The 21891-nt window shown below is 27.8% G+C and overlaps 1 protein-coding gene across 1 annotated transcript in view; it reads left to right on the forward strand.

The window, feature by feature from the left end:
• LOC100200627 (glycine betaine transporter BetL) overlaps window positions 1-20959 on the forward strand; it is a 34621-nt gene extending 13662 nt beyond the window's left edge. The window contains exons 5-7 of the mRNA XM_065810989.1: window positions 7268-7462; window positions 7664-7889; window positions 20018-20959. Of these exons, the coding sequence (XP_065667061.1) occupies window positions 7268-7462; window positions 7664-7889; window positions 20018-20915 (1319 nt within the window). The 3' untranslated portion in view covers window positions 20916-20959. The remainder of the gene's footprint in view (window positions 1-7267; window positions 7463-7663; window positions 7890-20017) is intronic.
• Window positions 20960-21891: the final 932 nt, after the last annotated feature.

Consider the following 21891-nt stretch of genomic DNA (forward strand, 5'->3'; position numbering starts at 1 on the left):
AAACTAATCATTTCATTTTGAGACGATGGGCTCGTGTATGTAACTCTATATGGACAAAGGGCTCTATCTTTATTCCAGGCTTTTAGTGTGGGATTGTGGCGGGAGATGAGATTCACTATTGCAACAAAGTTACCTTGATTAACACTGTCCGATTCCCTAAACGCTAGACCTTGGCTTCCCAAAGTCTTGCATGTATCGATAAGAATTTCGACAGTTTTTCTATTCTGCACCTCTATTTTTTGCTCTTCTATTAGAGCAAGTCTATTAGATTTATCAATAAGGTTATCTATATGTCCTTTTTTCATTAAAAAGTGACAATATTCACTTAATGCAACTTTATATGCTTGAGAGGTAAAGTACTCCTGAACCTTACCAGGTTTGTCTTTCCGATAGCTTTTCATCTTGGACCAAGATCTCACCCAAACATTTATCCAAGCATCTTCAGTTTTTCCCTTCTTTCCAACACCCTTGGGGAAAAGGTGGCAGACAAAACAAAATGTAGCATCCTTCTGTGTGCTGTATTATAAATGTTCAAAATCTTTGCACCACTGGGGATTAAATCTATTTTTACCGTTACTTGGGAAACTAGCAAGTTTTAGTTGGTGTGGCCCTAACTGGATTAAATACAATTTTTGATTATCCGTAATTGTATGTGGACGTAAACCTGGGTCAAGGCTTATCAATGCTGATGAATCTGATTTGTCAATTATAATATTTTGAGCTTTGATATCGAGTTTTTTTATAAAAGCGTTTCCTATTTTCAAAACATTTTTTGACATTTCAAACACAGAACTTGTTGCATTCAGAATTTCAATTGCAGCGAATTTTTCGTTTACTAATTCTTCTTTACAATATTTTTATAAATGTCATTACAATCTTTAAGATTATCTATTAAAACACCCAAATTCCTCATAAGCGAAGTCCAATTTGTTGTTTCACTGCTTACTTCAGTAGTATCCAAGTTAATAACATTCGTGTCATCATTTTCATCTTGGTCAGGATACTGGGTTAAATGATCTAATATAGAATATAATTCTGCTTAAAACTTTGTTTGTTCACTACTTTGTATTTCATCATCCACTACAACATCGTTACCAGCATTCTGAGGTTCCGTTTTTCGTTTTTTTGAAGCTAAGGAGGCTATAAAAGGATTTTCTGGGGCTCCCACTGTTTGTATATGAACCTTTCTACCACCATGAACGGATCTTTCATGACTGGTTTTCATAGTCGTTATTAAATACTGCTTTGCATACGCAACATTGTAACTTTTGTTTTTTATAGTTAGTGCTGGAAAACAAACGCAGATGCTATAATTTATCGTAATTTTTAAATGATTTAATGTTTATAAAAGTTATCACTCTTAATAAATGTGATAAGATATAAGAGTCTTATAATAATAGAATAAGACTAATAATCCTACTATATATTCTTATTAGGCCTATTACTCCTACAAACCTAATTCTGATCCTACTTTAGTATACTGATAATTGGAAGTAATAACAGGCGCAAAACGTTCATATCAGAGTTTAGCATTTATTTTCTTATACTTTCTGATAAAAAGCTTTATGTAAAATTATTATACTAAAAAATGAATCATATCATTTTAAATGCTATCATATCTTTTATACAAAGGCAGAAATGTTAAAACCAATTCATGTAAATATGAATTGCTTCGTTGTGACTTCGCAATTTATTTCGTCTTGTGGAAAACAGCCTTAAGCCGTTTAATAAACGTAAAGCTTCTTTGTCCAAGTCAAATAAGAATTAGATCTTTTATAGATTTTCGCAAATATTTTAATTTTATTTAACTAGAAAATATTTTCTGATTTTATCACCGTTTTCCCAACTGTCCCAACTCGTGGCAAGGAAATTCCCAACTTTTCTCTTTTCTAGATTCTGGGAGGGGAGATATATATGTATATATATATATATATATATATACATATATATATATATATATATATATATATATATATATATATATATATATATATATATATATATATATATATACATATATATATATATATATATATATATATATATATATATATATATATATATATATATATATATATATATATATATATATATATATCGGCTTCGGCCTACCGATGCATTGACCATTTAGCCGATGCATCGGCATTGGCATCGGTAATTGGTAATCATCGGCTGATGTCGATTGTTTTGAAAAATCAGTTTTTTTGCTTTTGTATTGTATGCAAAAGCATAATTACTCCATAAACAAAAATGTATGTATAAGCCTAAATTATTATATAGGCAAATATGCAACCACTAAACTTTATGCTTTTTATCAGGATCGCTTTGCATTTAGTTTGTATTTATAATTTAGGAAAGCAATTTTATGATTTATGAATCCAAACTATACAAACAGAGATAAGTTTAAAATCAAGAAATGTAAAATGTAAAAAAAAGTTATGTGCTAGACGCTTTTCTGCTTCTTTTTTTGCAAAAATTACAAATTGCTTTGAACGTTTATTTTCATCTATATCAAAATAGTCGAATAGACTTTTAGTTGCTTTGCTCATTGTTGATTTATTTTTCATTTAGTTTTACTTCTAAGTTAAATTCCAAGAATGTAGTTAAATAAATGATAATTTTCACTCGACTAAATTATTAATTTACTCGTCGAGAAGGAAACATCCTATTTATAACAAATATATAACAAAGCTTATTGTGACGAGTTCCCTTTGTACTTTTACAGCGCTCTAACCAACGGAGCTATCCCGGTTAGAAATTTATACATGCATATATGTATATGTATATATATATATGTATATATATATATATATATATATATATATATATATATATATATATATATATATATGTATATATATATATATATATATATATATATATATATATATATATATATATATATATATATATATATATATATATATATAGGGTATATTATTAATTTGTTTCTAGTTTCATTTAAACCTAATATGCTGTTTTTATTTGTTTCTTATAGTTTTATTTATTGAAAGTTTTAACCTGCAAAATATTTATATTTAAAATTATTTCTTTGTTTTATATTTTTACATTTAGGTTAAAATTGAAATATTTACTGTATTAGGCATCCTAAACTTTTTAACTATTTAGCGATACGAATAATGGCTGCGTCTTCTCTGGGGGTTGTCTTTCGTTCGCGAGGTTTGCGTTTTTTGTTGTTTAATGAACCAGTATTGTTAAATAAATTAATAGCATTCATAACTTTTTTACGAGAAAAATTTTCGAGCTGTTTTAGAGTTGTTTAATTTTTGTCTCAAAATGTCTGTATTTGTCCTCGAAAGACATCTGTACTTGTCCTCGAAAGACACCTGTACTTGTCCTCGAAAGACATCTGTACTTGTCCTCGAAAGACATCTGTGCTTGTCCTCGAAAGACATCTGTTCCATGTTTACATCATCCCATAGTTGAAATGAATGTGGTTCTTTCAAAATGAATTACAAGTTTATCCTTAAAATACTAAATATAATAATTTCCTTTTGATATAATGCAAGAACTTTGGTTGTTTTTTTTTAAAAAAAAGAGTAAATGTATGTTATTTAAAATGACCTCAAAAAGTTAAATGCGACCGTCATCTAAAATTTAAAATGCTCAAAACAAGCAATTTTGATTGAATTTCTAACTTCTAGGAATTAAACTTAGAAACAAGTTAAATAAAAAATAAATCAACGATGAGCAAAGTAACTAAGCATTAAACAAATTTTAGCAAATAAGCAAGCATCAAAATTAAGCAAACTTTAGCAAATTAGATAGCATTAAAACCGACTGTTAACATTATATTTGTAAAAAATGATAGTTTCCTAATTTATCTATTAGTAAAAACGAATTTAGTAAAAATTCGAACTTAGAGCCGATACCGATGCATCGATATCGGCCTGTACCAATCAGCATTGGCCAAAAGTAGGAATTCGGGCAATAATATTAATAATGATAGCAATTATAAAAATGATGATAAAATTAGTAACTGTAATATTGTACAACAATAGTTCTTATAAACACAATAGTTATATACACAAAGTTAGAAAATTACGAACAGTTAAACACTGATAAATAGTAGACAATAAAAATGAAAAAAAGATACAATCAACAAAAATAAACACTTCAATATCACATGATAGAATTATATAATATTATATATATATATATATATATATATATATATATATATATATATATATATATATATTATATATATATATGTATATATATATATATATGTATATATATATATATATATATATATATATATATATATATATATATATATATATATATATATATATATATATATATATATATATATATATATATATATATATATATATATATATATATATATATATATGGGAAGAATTCAATAAATACGGCTGCGTATAAACTTTTTTTTTTAAATATATATATATTTTTTAATAATATATAATTATTTCGATATTTCGCTGATATATCGTGGTCAGCGTCATCAGGTATAATAAATAAAATAGTTACAAAGAAATCGTTATAGTAAATACAAACCGTTAAAAAGATAACACTAAAAAGCCAAAATATAATACAAAAAACTTTCTCAAATAACTGACGTCAGCAGATTTTATTAAAAATGACCCCCAGGTTTTAGTTGTCACGTTATCACCGTCATCCCGATTGAGAACCACATCACCATTTCTCAACTTCTGTCGAACCCTAGCTTTGCTTATTTCGAGTGACTCTCTGATTTTCCGAGTTCGATATTCTGGGGCTACACACTTTGAAAGATTATATTACTACTTTTTACGGCAAGAAGATTTACGATGATACCAAAAAGTTACAAGATTTGAAGATACGAAATGTGAACTCAAAAAATCAACTCGTTTTTCTACAAAAATGCTTATCCAATAACATAACACCAAAATCGTTTAAAATAAAAACTCCAATCCATACTAAAAAAGCAAAAAACATAATGAAGGAATACAGTAAAAAACTACTAATCCATGCTCGTAACGAAGCCAAACACAGATTATATTCAAGTAAGAAATTACTTAATGAATTAAATATATTTCTTCAGGCAAAAGTAAGATTACACGATTATGAGTTAATTAATAGTATAACCAACAAATCAAAAAATTACCGTTACATTAAGAAAAAAACGGAAATGAAAGAAAAATATTTTAAATTACAAATTACACCGATTATAAAAAATACTTTTGATCCTCCCAATCAAGTTATTAAACCTGCTATACTCAATTTAACTAATGTTACTCTGGATAAATCAACAACTGAGCTACTCAATTTAGGTCCAAACTTTGTACCACTGCAAAAAAAAAATCCTTATATGGATATTATAACTAATATCGAAACTTGCGCTTTACAACTTGAAAAACTTAAAAAACCAACACAGGCAGAAACTCTACGACAAAACTGGATAATAGATCCTAACGAAGTTCAAGTTTCATTTGATATAGTCAATTTATATCCATCCATACCCATTGACGAAGCAATTCCGGTTATTATTGATATATTGAACATGATACTGACATTGATGACTTAAAAACTCGAACTAAACTTACTCTTGCAGACATTCACCAATTAATTGAATTTTCATTAAGTATATGCTATTTTTTATATGAAAACAATATCCGAGTAATACCTAACTCAGGTCCTATAGGTTTATCTTTAATGGTTGTTATGGCGGAAGCGTTTTTACAAAATATAGAAAGAAAGGCCCTTAACATAGCAATTGTTTATACATCCGAACCAAAAACTTACAAGAGATATGTAGATGATTGTCACGCTCGCTTAGCTTCAATTAAACAACAACAAATGTTCCTCAACATCCTTAATGAACAACATCCTGCCATAAAATACACAGTGGAACTTGAAAACGACCTAAAACAACTCAATTTCCTAGATATTAATATTACAAACACAGGCTCTGGAGTTTATGAATTTCAAATACATCGAAAAGAAGCTATTACAAATGTTCAACTTAAACCTAACTCGAACATTAATCCTAACATTATTAAGGATTTTTATGTCGTGCAAATAGAATTTGCTCTCAAAAACACCTTCAAAAAGAAATTGATTTTCTAATAGACATATTTGTTGAAAATGGCCACAACAAGAACATTCTAAATAATATTACTATAGACTATTTAAAAAACGGTTCAAAAAACACCACAAGTCAACCATTGGATACCCAACCCTTTATAAAACTACTTTGGATACCAATTGTTGGTCCAAAACTTCGCAAAGAATTTCGAAAACAAAACATAAAGGTTATTTTCACATCAACTCCCAATTTAAAAAATATTTTTTGCAACAATAAAACTAAACTACCACTAAACACAAACCCTGGCGTATACCAGCTAAAATGCTCATGCGGTTCAATATACATTGGTGAAACTAAAAAGAAGGTGATATCGAGATGTATTGAACACCAGAAAAACAGCTTAAAAGAAAAATGGTCCATTTCGGGTGCAACTGAACATTCCAAAACATGCCATGGTAAGTTTGATTGGTTGCACCCCAAAACATTATGTGTTGCCCCAGAATATCGAACTCGGAAAATCAGAGAGTCACTCGATATAAGCAAAGCTAGTCTTCGACAGGAGTTGAGAAATGGTGATGTGGTTCTCAATCGGGATGACGGTGATAACGTGGCAACTAAAACCTGGGGCCATTTTTTAATAAAATCTGCTGACGTCAGTTATTTGAGAAAATTTTTTGTATTATATTTTGGCTTTTTAGTGTTATCTTTTTAACGGTTTGTTTTTACTATAACGATTTCTTTGTAACTATTTTATTTATTATACCTGATGACGCTGATCACGATATATCAGCGAAATATCGAAATAATTATATATTATTAAAAAATATATATATATTTAAAAAAAAGTTTATACGCAGCCGTATTTATTGAATTCTACCCATATTTTAACGTATAACAAGAAAATGACTTTCAAAGAATATATATATATATATATATATATATATATATATATATATATATATATATATATATATATATATATCGTCATAATTATAATATCTATTTACTATCTATTTACAATTTTTATTCATATAATTGATAACTAGGTAATAAGACTAATGCCTTGTAGCTATTAAGTAACTTTATTTTTAAATTTAAACGATATTATTTTTCAGATTAATTAAATTAGTAACGCAGGTTATTTTACAAAAATACTATTTGTGATGATATTTTTTGTAGATATTTATATAATTGTGCTTATTTTTATAGGTTCATTACTTCTGCTGATTATATTTTTTTCTGATAAAACCATATTCATTTTGAACTTGTTTGTTCAATCATTTGGATATTATCTTCAATGGTTTATACAAATTGGTTTTCATACGGAAGCATTTGCTCAGTTGGGAAATGCTCCAGACAAAAAAGAAAACCCAAACTGGATAGATGAGTGGACTATTTTTTACTGTAAGTAATTTGAATCATGTACAACTGTTTAGATTTATATTTTAAAGATGTATTTCTTAAATTGTTTTAAGTCTTTTTTTAAATAATCATTAAGTCCGCTTTTCAGATTCGGTTTTTAACTTCAAATTGAGTAAATTTTTCATTTCTACTTTGTTATATCTATTTCAAGGTAAGTTTGTTGTTTTATTTTTTCATTTTTAGGGGGATGGTGGATAAGTTGGTCTCCATTTGTTGGCATGTTTATCGCCAAAATTAGCAGAGGAAGAACAATAAAAGACTTTATTTTTTATACTCTTACAGTTCCTTCAATCTATTCATTTTTTTGGTTTACTGTGTTCGGTGGTGTAGCAATACAGTTTGAAAATACAGCAGTAAATAGAGGAATGAACTGTTCTATGTACGAACAGCCAATACAAAACATATCAAAGTAAATAATTTTAGTTAAATTTTCTTTCCTTTATTATATTTATATATCATATTTTATTTTATGATGGCATGAATATATGGTATGAGAGTATATATATCACATTTTGTGATACAATTTTGAGATTCTGTGCGCGTCAAAAAAGTTCAAGGATAATAATAAAACTCAAAAAATAGTGTCAGATAATATTTAATTGAGCGTGTCAAACATGCGTTAAAAGGTTAATCTTTCAAAGGAGTTATAAATTTAATAAAAAATAACATATTTGATTAATATCACTTTTTGTAACATACTTATTGTCGATTGCAACACAGTTAGTAAATATGTTAAGAATAATGTAATAATTTGATGTAAATATTTAATAAGAATAATTTATAATAGTTGCGTTATAGTCAGAAACTTGGTACTGCAGGAGATGCTGTATTGTTTTTGTAACTGAATTTCGAAAGGATTATTTCAAAAAGAGTTTACAAAGTTGTCATGCTTTGCATGGAAAGAGAGAGCCTTGTAAGAAATCAGCTTTATTAAAAAAAAATCAACATTACTTTTAAGAAATATTTTAACACTAGGCAAGAAAATCTTTTTGAATTAGGTATAGTAGCGTATTGACACATTAACACATCTTTAGAGAATATATTTTTTCTCTTAATGTGACAAAGTTATTTTGATATGGAATATTTTTACGTGCTCACCAATGATATTGCTGCCATAACTAATAAAAAATTTTAATTCATCTTGTAATATCTTTGATTGATAATTGGTTTTGTTGTTCATGGGTTAACATTGACATTAGAAAATTTTTAGCAAATAAAACAGAGAAATAATTTTTATACGCTACGACTTACTCACATTTTTGTTTTTAAAATTAGCAACATTAAAAAGTTGTAAAATACCAATCAAAATGTAATGAAACATTGTTTTAAAAGATATCAATTAGCTTCAGTTCTGATAGTGTCTATTTGAAGATATAAAAAAGTATGTAAGTTTATGAATAAAACTTTTTTTTTCGAAGAATTTTTTAGCTATAAAGCCTGCAACTCACGACTCAATATCCGACTCCGACAAAATCTGGGTGACTATAATATTTCTATCAATGTTATCCCAAAACGGAAATATTTAATAAAATAATAAAAATATTAAAAAAAAACAAGATTTATGCCCGACGATATTGTTTTGTTATATACAGACTTGGGCAGGAAATGCGTGCGATCGCACTCTATTTCTGACCACGCTCGCTATTATTTTTTTCGAAAGCTTGACCACGGGTTTTTATGGTTATAGTTTAAAAACGTGCTGAAAAAAACCGCCACAAGAAAGAAAATTATAAACAAGCTAAACTATAAAAACGAAACAAATCTTAAAAAGAAATTTAAAAAAATAAAGATACTCAAATAATCAAACGCTAAGAAAACTAAAACTCTATAAGAAAGTTATATTTAATTATGTTTATATTTACGTTAAGGTTGAATAACTTTAAAACTTTATTCTTTTCTAATTTTTACATCTGTTAATAGACCATTTCGCTATTAATTTTGCGCGAACTTCTGCGTAAAGCATTATAGGATAATCAAGGCGCAAACAATAACAACAAACATTATTAACAAGAAAGTCACTTAAAATTATGTCTGATTCTTCCTCTGATATCGAAAAAAATAAGGCCTTTATGGATGAAATAAAAAGTTGGAAAGTAGAAAAATTAAAAGAATTTCTTTAAACAAGGAGTATTCCTCTTGGTCAAAATCCTGCAAGAGCAAAGTTGCTAAAAAACGTGTATTATGCCAGTAAACTTAAATTACCAGTTCAAGAAAACCATGCAAGAAGAGACTGAAGAAATCAAATCTAGATCTTTTCGAAAATTGAAATTAAAATCAAATGTCTAGCTTCCCCATCTTAATGAAATCGGAAATTGGGTAATAAATAAAGAAATAGTAATAAAGTTATTACCAACTACAACTTATTCGGAAATTGAAACTTATGCTTTTGATACTCATAGCTCTAAAGCTTTGAAAGAAGGACATTCTCTTTATTCTTCAGATCACGTAACTTCAGTATCTTTTAATAATTTATTAGATGCTGTAAAATTTTGTTATTTAAAAGGAACTATAGTACCTCAAACAAGAATAAGCGATGAAGAATATGAATCATGGGTATGTTTAAGTAAAAATGGAAGTAAATTATCTGCAGAATGCAAATGCATAGCCGGTTATGAAGAAAGCAAAGCAAACATATATTTGCTTTGTTATTGTTTGTTGAAGAGCATGTGCGATTAGGAGAAAATGTAACTTGTACGCCAGTAAAACAAAAGTGGGGGACTAGAACTCAAAAAAGAAAATTACATGAGTCAGATACATTACAAAATATTTCTATTAAAAAAGTCAAACCTAGTATTGAAAATAAATGTCTTAAACTCAGTCGATCTTTATACGATCCTCGTCCTTATCACTTAAGGCAGTCAGATTTTACATTGGAAGATTGGGAAGCAGTTGCAGAAGCCACCGATGGAAAAAGTGCTGTAATTTGCCTAAAGCCAAATATACAGTCAGAATATTTAAAAAAAAAACTACCTTCTGCAAGCACAACTAAAAATGAAACACTACCACTCACCATAGACCAATTAGTAGCTCAAATAGAATGTTGTTATGGAAATGAATGTTTAGCATTTAAATGTGAACAATTTTTAAGGACATTTTTAATAACACAATCTCAAGAAGAACTTATAAAAGAATCGACAATACCTCAATCAAAAAGTTTACTTAAGAAAAAATATAGAGTTGGAAGAATATCGTCATCGATCGCTCATGATGTTTTAAAAAATTTGATGTTGACTTGATAGTGAAAAACAAAAAAGCAGCATTTTCTTTATGTGCTCAACTTTTAGGCTATAAAAAAAAAGCAGAGAGTAAGTCAATTCAATGGGGTAACATGTTTGAGTCCTATGCCAGAAAAAGATATATTAAGGAAATGAAAAAAAATCATAAAAACTTTAAATGTTATCAAACCAGCCTAATAATATCAATTGAAACACCTTATCTTGTAGCAAGCCCAGATGGTATTACAAGTTGTACATGCTGTGGGTTTGGTTTGCTTGAAATTAAATGCCCATGGACATTTGGGCAAAAAAAAATCTCTGAATATGCTCTAAGTGCGCAAAGTTTCCTAGAAAACAAATCTTGTGCAAACACATACACACTAAAAACTAGTCATAGATACAGTACGCAAATACAACATCAGTTATTTATTTGTGGCTATCCACATGCTGATTTCTATGTATGTTTAGTCAAAACCGTGAAAGAATTTATTCTGATCCTAGCTATATTAAAAATGTACAAAAGTTTCAAATATTTTTTACAGAATTTATTTTGCCTGAATTATTTATAAAGAAACTCGAAAAAGAGGAAATGGTTAAATTAATTTTATATGATCTCATAAAGAAGTGTGTTAGTGATTTAGAAAGTAAACAACTTAATGAAACATTCAATAATGACATCATAAATATTAAGCAACAGAAAATATGTGATAACGATCTGAACACATTTTGAAAACATTATTCTTAATATTTTTCATGGTTTATAATGTAACTTTTTTTTTATAAAAAAAAAAAAGAGTATAAAAAAATTGAAATATCTTTTATTATATATATATATTTATTAAGATTTAATTTATGTCAAATAAATTCTTTTACAAATGGTGGTTGTAAATTACTTAAAGCCCCATAAATAACATAAATGTGATCAATGAGGTCTAGCATTGTTAATGATAACTCGTTCTTACAAATCCTAAACTCTTTAAGTCGACGAATTGAGCGTTTTACATGGACACGTGATTGAGCAATTTCTTTGGCTGATAGAATTTTCGCTTGTGTAAAATGTTGTCCTTTTTTTTAAAAAGAGGTACAAACTAATACCACTTTTTTTTCCAAAAGCAAATCTTGGATATTAAAACCTCTGTCCGCCAAACACATAGAACCTTCAGAAAACATGTCAATAACATTGCAGTCTTCTGTAATATGTCTATCTGAAGCTTGGCCACCGTAAGCTTTAGAGATAAAACTGAAAGAACCAGTTTTTGTTGAACAATTTTGTTGAACAACTAACTTTTTCAATGTGTTACTACTTTTATAAGTACTAAATGTTTGATACTGTGCTTTTGCATTTGATGGTCTCTGAAACTTTTGCTCAGCGCAGTCTATTATACCTTCTACATTGTGTAACTTTCCAGAAAAATGTCTTGCTTTATACAATAAATTTGCTTCTCGTGTGGGCCATAAAAGAAGAGGCTTTAACTCATTTTCAAAATAAGCAATCCATGTTGTTAAGATACTTGAACAATGAGACTGGGAAATCAAAAATCTAAATGCTAGATCTTGAATAGCCAAATCTAATCGCAGTTTTATGCACATTAGCAGAATTTCATCCTGGATTGTTATTGCGCTTTTTCTTCCAGGCTTTTCTAGTTTTTTTTGTTTTAATTTGAAAGTTTATGAAAGTTTCCCCTTGAAGTAGCATAGCTTGTCATACTTTTTTTCCCCTTTACTAATTAAAAACATAAATACTTTTTTTGTGCACTTAGTATAAAACTTTATTAACCTATCGGAATGGCGTACTCTGTCCCAGCTAAACTCTGCTTGTGACTTCAATGAAAACTTACTCAATAAACGTTTTCGATGTTTTAATAACAAAGGTCTTTTAAGTAATCTTTTAGGAGTGTTAATAAATATTTATAAGTCTTCCACGTCACTTGTTTCAGATACAAGAAAATCTTTTCCAACAGGTAAAGCATAATCATGATCATAATGAATATTATTAGGCTCAGTAAATTCTATTTGATCATGATTATCTTCGTTTTGATCATGACTACTCTGGTAATCAGCAACATTTTTTTCTTAATTATGAATATCCGTTTTAATGGAGATTTTCTTTTTTTTAACTTAATAATATTAACTAATTAATTAATTTTTTATATATTAAATATAAATAATATTATATAATAGTTTTATATAATAATTTTATTATAAATAATATTATATAATAATTTTATATAATAATTATAAATAATTTTTATATATTAAATATAAATAAATTAATTAATTTTTAACTTAATAATAGTAACTTTAGAATTTCTCTTCGTTCTCCAGTCTGCTCAAATCATTTTAAAATGGGACGACCTACTGATGTTTATACTTACCCTACTGAGTATTTAAATGGTTACGATATTATCGTAACCATTTAATAACGTATTTAAATGGTTACGATATTATCGTAACCATTTAAATACTCAGTAGGGTAAGGATAAACATCAGTAGGTCGTCCCATTTTAAAATGATTTGAGCAGACTGGAGAACGAAGAGAAATTCTAAAGTTACTCCTGAAAAGTCCAATTTTTGAGTTCCATTTAGGTAACATTTTAACATCTTTGCATCTCCAAAATTTAATTAGCAAACTACCATTAAAAAGTTTTTATTGATCTTTGTTATTAATGTATTCAAGAACCAGTAAACAAAGCAAATTTTTTTTTGAGCAATAAAAAAACCACTATCTTCTTAAAGAAAAAATGTCTTTCTTTTGAGGCTGGAGCAAGATAGCATGTAAGCTTTCTCCTCGATACTATGTTTGGTTTCTTCGAGATATAACAACAAGTGTCCAATCAATAAATTATTTTCAAATAAAAAAATATGTTTGCATTTATTTACATGTTTACAAAAATAATGTCCAAACGTTTTCTCACTGTTCTTAAATTTTATGCATGTCAGTAGAACTAATAAAGCTGACCTGCTCTTCCATCACTATATTAGACCTTTAACCCATGTTTTCTCTCTTCCGGCCATGTTTTAGTCTTTCTATCTTTATTATGTGAATTTGGATAACAAAGTTTTAAGAAAAATCAGCTAAGTCTTAATAATTTTCTTCTCTTTTTAGTAATAAAAGTATTTTTAGTTTGTTTTGAAATCCGACAGTCTTGTCATGAAAAAATGTAAATCAAATCAAATATAATCTGAAATAGATTTTACATTTCACAGAAAATTTAAAAGTACTATTTTTAAATAAACACCTTTGTCAATAAAAAAAATTAACAACGAGTGCAAAAAGTGCAATACTTAAGTAGGAAATTATAAGTAATAACAAGAGATATCTAAAACGATAAACAACAAGAAAAAAATACAACAATTTATACTTCAAAGGAGTAGTGCTTCGGTAGGATGCTCCAAAATTAACATAAGTTTTGAATTAAATAGAAAATACAGCTTTCATTCTTTTTTAGTGAATCATAAAGTACATAGGACATAGTGAATAATCGATAAAGACATCAGGCAAATTGCCCCCACGGCTTCTCCAGCACATGCGCAAACTTATTTCAATATTTTTCTTGATTATTTTGCATTACCATCCATTTGTGATACTTAATCATGCAATCAATAAATTTCACGTGCTATCAGTGTCTCATCAATATTGATATTTGAACGGCTTGTTTTTAAGAAACCAATATATCTAACGTCTCTAACTAATTTTTCAGTTTATCTTTTTACAGCTGATTTTAAAAAACTATTCAAACTATATTTAGTATAAAATTTTTGCCATACTTTTTTATTAATGTGGTATTGTTTAGTTATGAAAACACATTATTGTAATCTGTTACACTGCATTTTTATTAATCCTAAACTTTCAGCAGACGAATTTTTTTTTTTTGAGTTGCCAACAATTTATTTTACAAATAGCGGCAAATTCAAATCTTGCGTTGCTTTTGGGAGACTCTTTATATATTTTCCTATGCGGTGCACAGTGGGATTTCACAAGGCCGAAAATCAAATAAGTGACTTACTTTGAACATTACGTCTGGTAGTGGGAGTTGTTACTAACACCCTCACTAAGAGTTTTCCAATTTATGAAATTCTAAATGTGACAGGCTCAATGGTAGTGCTTATTTGAAGTTAGGTTTTTAATATATTTTTGATAAAAATTCTTAAGATGCCGGATTTTAGTAATTATTATTTTTTTAATATATAAATTATTGAAAAATTGACGATACATACGTCATTGGAAAGTTTAAACTAAATAGTTTATAATAAATATATAAATAGTAGAAAATACAGGCTGTTAAAAATAAAAAAAATTTCCTAAAATGTTTGGTACTACAATTTTTAAGCATTTAATGTTAAAAATTCATCACCAAAGTTTATTAAATTTCAAATTTGATGAAGAATTAAAAAATTGTTCCAACTTAAACCTTTTCCATGTTTTGATATTGTTTAGTCTATAACGTCTATAACTACCCTGAAAAGTGTGGCTGCGATCATCCACAATCTTGAGCGCTAAATAGTTTTGAAAAACTGATGCTTTTTTAAACAAATAAACAATTTCTTCAAATAAAAACAACTTCTTTTTTTTAAATACATAATCATTTAAGAATAAAAAAAGTGCATTTTTGATGTCACACTGATCGACCAAAAACCACATGATTTCTAAATTCTTGTTGTTAAAAAGTTTATTTTTACTTTATTGGTATATTGCTATGAACTATGGTAATGGAGGAAATTAATTTAAGAGAAATTGTGCAATGCTTCTAGGTTTCGTAAAATACTCTTGATAATGTAGATAGTGAATACTGGGTTTAAATACATTATTACTAGGATTTAAGTAAGAGAAAACAAAAGAAATTTGTTAAGAAAGAGATTAAAACTAACTCTTGCATAGTATGTTGCACAATGGCATGCATTTAATTAAAAAATATATATATTTGATAGTAGAAATCATGTTTGGCTTAATTCAGTTTTAAAAACAAATAGTTTAGTTGAACCCGCTGCTAACCAAGAGGGTTTAATAAATGAATCAGCGAAAAGAGGTAGATCAATAAAAGAGTTTTATAAATTGAGCTCTCGCACCAAAAGACTATTGATAGAAAATATATCTTTTGATTAAAAAGCGGAATTCGTCTAGAAAATATTGGTAGTGACACAAAGAATAGTATTTAATAACGCAAATTTAATTTATTCACATTACTTAGAGTCAGAGAAACGACAAGAATCGTTATTTCTTTATACTCAGCTAACCACTTCTTGGATAACAAACTTTTAGAAAGTGTTTATAAAAATACTCATAAAGAAGCATCATTCAGATTTCAATCTTGTCGAGTAATTTTCGAAATAAAAAACGGGTGCTCACTTTTAGTTACTGAAACAAAGGCAAAAGTTAAACTACAAAACCTTCTAGATCCAAGTGGCTTACAGACTACAGAAAAAGGAAATTTTAAAACATTTAGGTGATAAAAAAAGACTTTGATGAACTAATACTAATTAGTAGTTGGAGTATGGACGATCCAAGTCACTTTAAATACCATAAACTTTTTAATAATTCCAATCAAAATAACCTTCAAAATTCGGATCTATTTACGTTAGCAACATCACCTCTTCGACTACATGTACATTCAGATTCAAAAAACATTTTAAGAAATAACATAATGTGTCAGAATATTAGATTCTGTAGAAAAATTATGCTGAAGTATATAAAGGAAAATAAAGATGTGGTATTAAAAATAAGGGAGGAAATTGAAAGAGAAATCTCCTATTAAAGTTCATCTTCCAGGACATAAGTATATTTCGATCAACTATAGTTTTGCTCTTTCAACGATTGATTAGAAAATCTTAGTTTACATCACGAACACTTCTTCGACACAATGTAGTCCGATTTTTCATGCCATACCCAACATAATGGCTAATTTAAAAATCTTTAAGAAAGAAATGCCATAGTACAATGCCTTCCCATCTGTTACAGATGGGAAGGCATTGTACTATGACATTTCACCGCTACATGCTTAAATTAGATTTTTTGAGTTTGTTTTACATGTTTCATATGGAATTGAAATAAAAACTTGGAAAGTAAAAAAGATTTTAAAAAGTTAATATTTATCGAGAAAAAAAAATTATTCAGGATTGAATGTTTGAAGAATTTAGAATGAGAGCTGATGAACCAAGAGCTGGCGGATCAAAAACTAGTAATACCGAAAATTTATGCAAGCGAGCTTTTTCTGATACGCTATTACTCAACAAAATTTTTTAAATTGATGAAGAAATTACTATAAGATTACATAACATTCTAATTGCAGTCAATTGCAAAGAAAAAATTGCAATTGCTCCGGAAAAAATTAGTAATTGCTATCTAATTTATGCAAACGTTGCCTGGTGCAATCAAAAGCATGCTTTTGATTGCTAAGCAGAATAATCAGATATGTAGATCTAAACACTAAATAGCGTACGCTCTAGTGACGTCAAATTGTTTGTTTGTCCGAATATCAATCCCACAACCACAAGCTTTTTAAGAAATTCTTTTATTTCTGAGCAATGTTTGTCCGAATATCAATCCCAAAATGCTTTATGTTTTTGAAAAATATTGTATTTTTAGACCCAGAGCGGTACACTATTGCAATTTGTTAGATTTAATATTCACTGCGTATTTCAACTAAACCTTTATCGTATTCTTATTCTTAAGTTCGTAGTGGCTGGATAGCTCAGTTAGTTAGAGATTCAAACGAAAAGTTAAAACCCGGACTGTTGTACAGTACGAGTTCAAATCCCGGTACCGCCATCTCAGCGCAAAAAACGCATCTCATACTTCAGTATGAGATGCGTTCAGTACAAATGTTGGTCAATATCGGACGCTACTTTGGATTAGTCTTAATGACTATCTGTGGCTGTTCCTATGCTACACCAACAATATCTTCGGATATAACATTGTATAGAAAAATATAGCATGAAAATTCAAATAAATAAAAAAAAATATGTTCAAAGTTGATTAAAAAACCGTCACCCATCATATTTAACTTAATTTTTGGAAAAATAAATCGTCTGTGCTCAACACGTTTGTCAGTAAACAATTACATTCAACCTAAAATCTACTATTCTGCCATTAAGTTGAATTTAATTGCAAGTAGAGATCCTAAATTATGGAACACGCTTTTGAATAATGAGCTAAAAACCATTTCTCCTTGTAGCAATTTAAAAATAGACTTAAGCAAAAACTTTTAATAAATGACAATCCAATTTTCTAAAGTTTTTAATTAGGAGTAATCACGTTTGCTTTATTCAATTTATTTTGCTATTTATTTTCTATTCAATTTTTTGAAAAATTAAAATAAATCTTTTATGTATTTTTATAAAATTAAAAAAGATTAATATATATATATATATATATATATATATATATATATATATATATATATATATATATATATATATATATATATATATATATTAAAATTCTTTTATATTTGTATTTGTATATACTTTTGGATATATTACACTGTTATATAGAGTAATATATGTCTTATTTATCGATGTTACTTTGCTTTTGTATTTTTATTATCGAAATTTTTATTTTAAGGGGCATGGCAATAATATCAAATTTGTCTTCTTTTTCTTGCCCCAGCCATTTATTTATATATTTGTATTGCTTAATTTTTGCAACTTTTTTCCTTTTATTGGCAAAATACATAATTAAAAAAATAATAATAATAAAATAAGGTCCTAGCCTCCATTCACAAAGTATTGTCACATGCTGGGGAAATTATCATTAGTTCACAAGCTCTATTTAGCTTAATGGGAGAAGAAGCAGCTGAATCTCAACACAGAATTTTTAAATTTGATCGTGAACACCATAAAAGGAATAAAGGCAGAGAAACAAACTTATTTGACATTTTCATTCGAGCTATACGTACATCTGATTCCCTAATTAGTTCACACTCATTAACTAAAAGATTGAAAAATTCTTTTTTTTCAATCTTTTAGTTAAATTATTGTATTGTGTCTACTGGAAAAAGTTAAAAGTTTGTTAGCAGTTTATAGCGGTTATAGAGAAAATTTATCTGGTATGGAATCATATGAAACTAATAACTTAGATTAATTTTATTTAAATGTTGAAAACGTTGACAAAAATCTAGAATTAGATATAGATGTAAAATAATTAAGTTCTAAACTGTATAATCTGTACAAGTTGTAACTTTATATTTGTTTGCCTACTATATGAGTTTCTTAAATATATATATATAAAAAATAAAATATTCAAAAAATTGCAGTGATTCGGCACAAATTATTAGAGTTTGGAAACAAGAATATCCCAAAGGTTTATTTATTAGTTGTTTTTTTTGTTATTGGTTTTATTTTTGTTATTTATTATAAGTTGAGAATCGAAACGATAGATTTTATTTTTAACTAATTATCTGTTTAAAGTTTTAAAGATACAACTGTATAAAGTTTTCACCCTCCCCAAAATAAGGGGGTTGTAAACTTTATACTTTCAAAAAATAAAAGTTAATGAGATGAAAGTTAAAAACTGTCAATGAATTTAAATTTAGTATAAGATAACAAGAAACAATTTTTTGAACTCGATGTCCTCATATTTGGGATGGGGCTAACTTTTTGGGGTATTTTTGATCCCGGGCTTCAGTCACCGCAATTTTTTTTTGGAAAACATATTTAACTGAAGCATAAACATAATAATTTTGAATCATTTAGGAAATTGTTCATTGTTTGAACAATGCTCGAAAGTATCATATATAAAAAATCCAACTGGTGCCCCAAGCGCTCATCTGCATCTTCCCATCCCCCTACCCTTGTAGCGTCTATGATTTGGTTAAACATAAAAATAAAAAATATTATCTTAAGTCTCTATTTTACTTAATTATCCGCATAAATTAAGGCTTATTATCCGCATAAATTAAGGCTTATTATCCGCATAAATACAATAATTGTATTTTTGGCCTCCTATTTCAATTGAATGTCCCCACTGCAAGGTGTCTGTAAGTTAATATGAGTGGCGGCTCAATACCGTAAACTTTTTGCATACAATTTTTTATTAAATAAAAACTTAATGCTTCTAAAAATTTAAAACAAATTAAACAATTTTAAAATCAATTTTTATCAATTTTCATTTTACAAACTTTGGTTGTTTCATAATTTTATTTGCGTTTGGGTAAATAGCCATTAAGATTTTAAAAAGATTGATGTTCTTGTCCATGTCTCTCTCTTTCACTGATCTCAACTTTTTGCTTTAGTGAGTAAAAATAAAATAAAATGTAAGAAAACTTCAAAACAACGTTTTTGAGTTTTGTTTTAATAAACTTTAAAACTGCTAATCTATTTTTAGATTCAAAACAAAACAAGAAGAACTTTATGCATTGTTTGGTTCTACAATGCTATCGTGTCGAGGTACAAGTGATATGTGGTTTGACGTAATGAACATGTATGGAGATTTAGGAACATTTTTAGCCGTTTTATCGTTGATTGCAATCATTCTTTATTTTGTAACAAGTTCCGACAGCGGCTCTTTAGTCATAGATTGTTTATCAGCGAACGGAAATCCAGAACCACCAGTAATGCAAAGAGTATTTTGGTCGTTAACAGAAGGAGCAACAGCAACGGCATTGCTAGTGGCTGGAGGTGTGGACTCTTTGAAAGCTCTACAGACAGTTTCAGTGGCTTGTGGACTACCTTTCACATTTTGTTTAAATTGGACATGCGTTGCAATGTGGAGAGTAGTTCGTGAAGAAGCAGGAGAAATAGGAGAAAAAGATGGAAGATGGCAGTTTTCAATGTGGTCGTGGAAATGCAGAAGAAGAATTATTAAATCAATAGTATCAATATTTTTTCCATGGTTTTATTTGGCTCAAGCGAAAATGAAATTAGAGAAAAAGACTTCGATTAAGTATTTTATTATATTTAGTCTTCCGTTTGCAATACCATTTTACCTTTGGATGACATTAATGATTGGTGAAGTGCAGGTTGAAGGTTTATCATATGTTGGTTGGGCTGTACTTGTTTTTTTCTTTGTATTTGGCGGTTCCTTCCGTAACAAGGTCCGTGAAAAATATGAAATTGAAGGTGATATGATTGAAGATATTTTTTGTTTTGTTTTAGTTTATCCAATAGCAGTTATGCAAATTCATGAGCAAGTTGAGTTTGGGCATCTTTCAAGTAATGAATTAGAATTAGCCATAGTAAATGAAAAAGATGACGAAAGTAAACTTTGCTTAAATTCAAATTGAAACTTTTGTATAATTTTATAATAAAATCTCATCTATATTAAAAATTAGTAATTAGATTTTTTAATTTTATTTATAAATAAAATATTTTTTAATGAAAGTAATTATCCTTAGATTATTTATCAAAAGTAAATATTCTGCAACAAACTACTCTAAAAACATTTTTTAAAAGTTTATTCTGAATCCACTTTCTAAAATAAAAAAGGTCTACAATCGTTTACGGTCATAAACTGTTTTTCTATTAATTATTGTTATTAAGTTTTGCCCTCATCGGCCATATCTGCATTTTTCGATTTCGAAAACGCTTTTACTTAGTGAGGTTGTTGTTGTTATTGCTTTTGATAGTTTAAATCAATAAAATCGATAAAACCAATAAAAAAAAATATCTTGCTAAATATAAGGGTAAAAAACAGTTTGCAAAAATGAAAAACGTATTTTTTAGCTAATGATGGAATTTATTCGTTGTCTTGGTTTCGCGATAATAAAAGTACACTTAACTTCACCATAGCAAGTATTTCAAAAGTTTCCTTGCGCCCAATCTTAGGATACACGGTTCCAAAGTTATCAATTTAAAAAATAACAATGATATAATAAACCATTGTTATTTTTTAAATTGTTATCTTTGGAACTATGTATCCTAAGGTTGGGTGCAAGGAAACTTTATTATGATAGTATTTATATTATTTATACTATAAAAACTTTGCAATGCTTCTAAATCTTATTTGTTCAAGTTTTTTCAAGCAGATGAGCAAAATTTACTCAGAAATTTCAAAATATGCCAACCTGAAATTAAATTTAGTTAAAGAAAAATTAGTTGGATCTTTTTTAGATAAATGAAAAAATTTCCAGACCGACCAACTCGACAATTAAAGATAAAAATTCTACAAACTTTTTTTACTCTTTTTGGTAAAAGATCTCTTAAAAGGCAAAACAATTATAAAGTAAAATAAAAGACGGTTACTTATTTTTATCTATTCAG

Source organism: Hydra vulgaris, chromosome 11 (assembly GCF_038396675.1).
Source record: "Hydra vulgaris chromosome 11, alternate assembly HydraT2T_AEP".
NCBI classification, from domain to species: Eukaryota; Metazoa; Cnidaria; class Hydrozoa; order Anthoathecata; family Hydridae; genus Hydra; species Hydra vulgaris.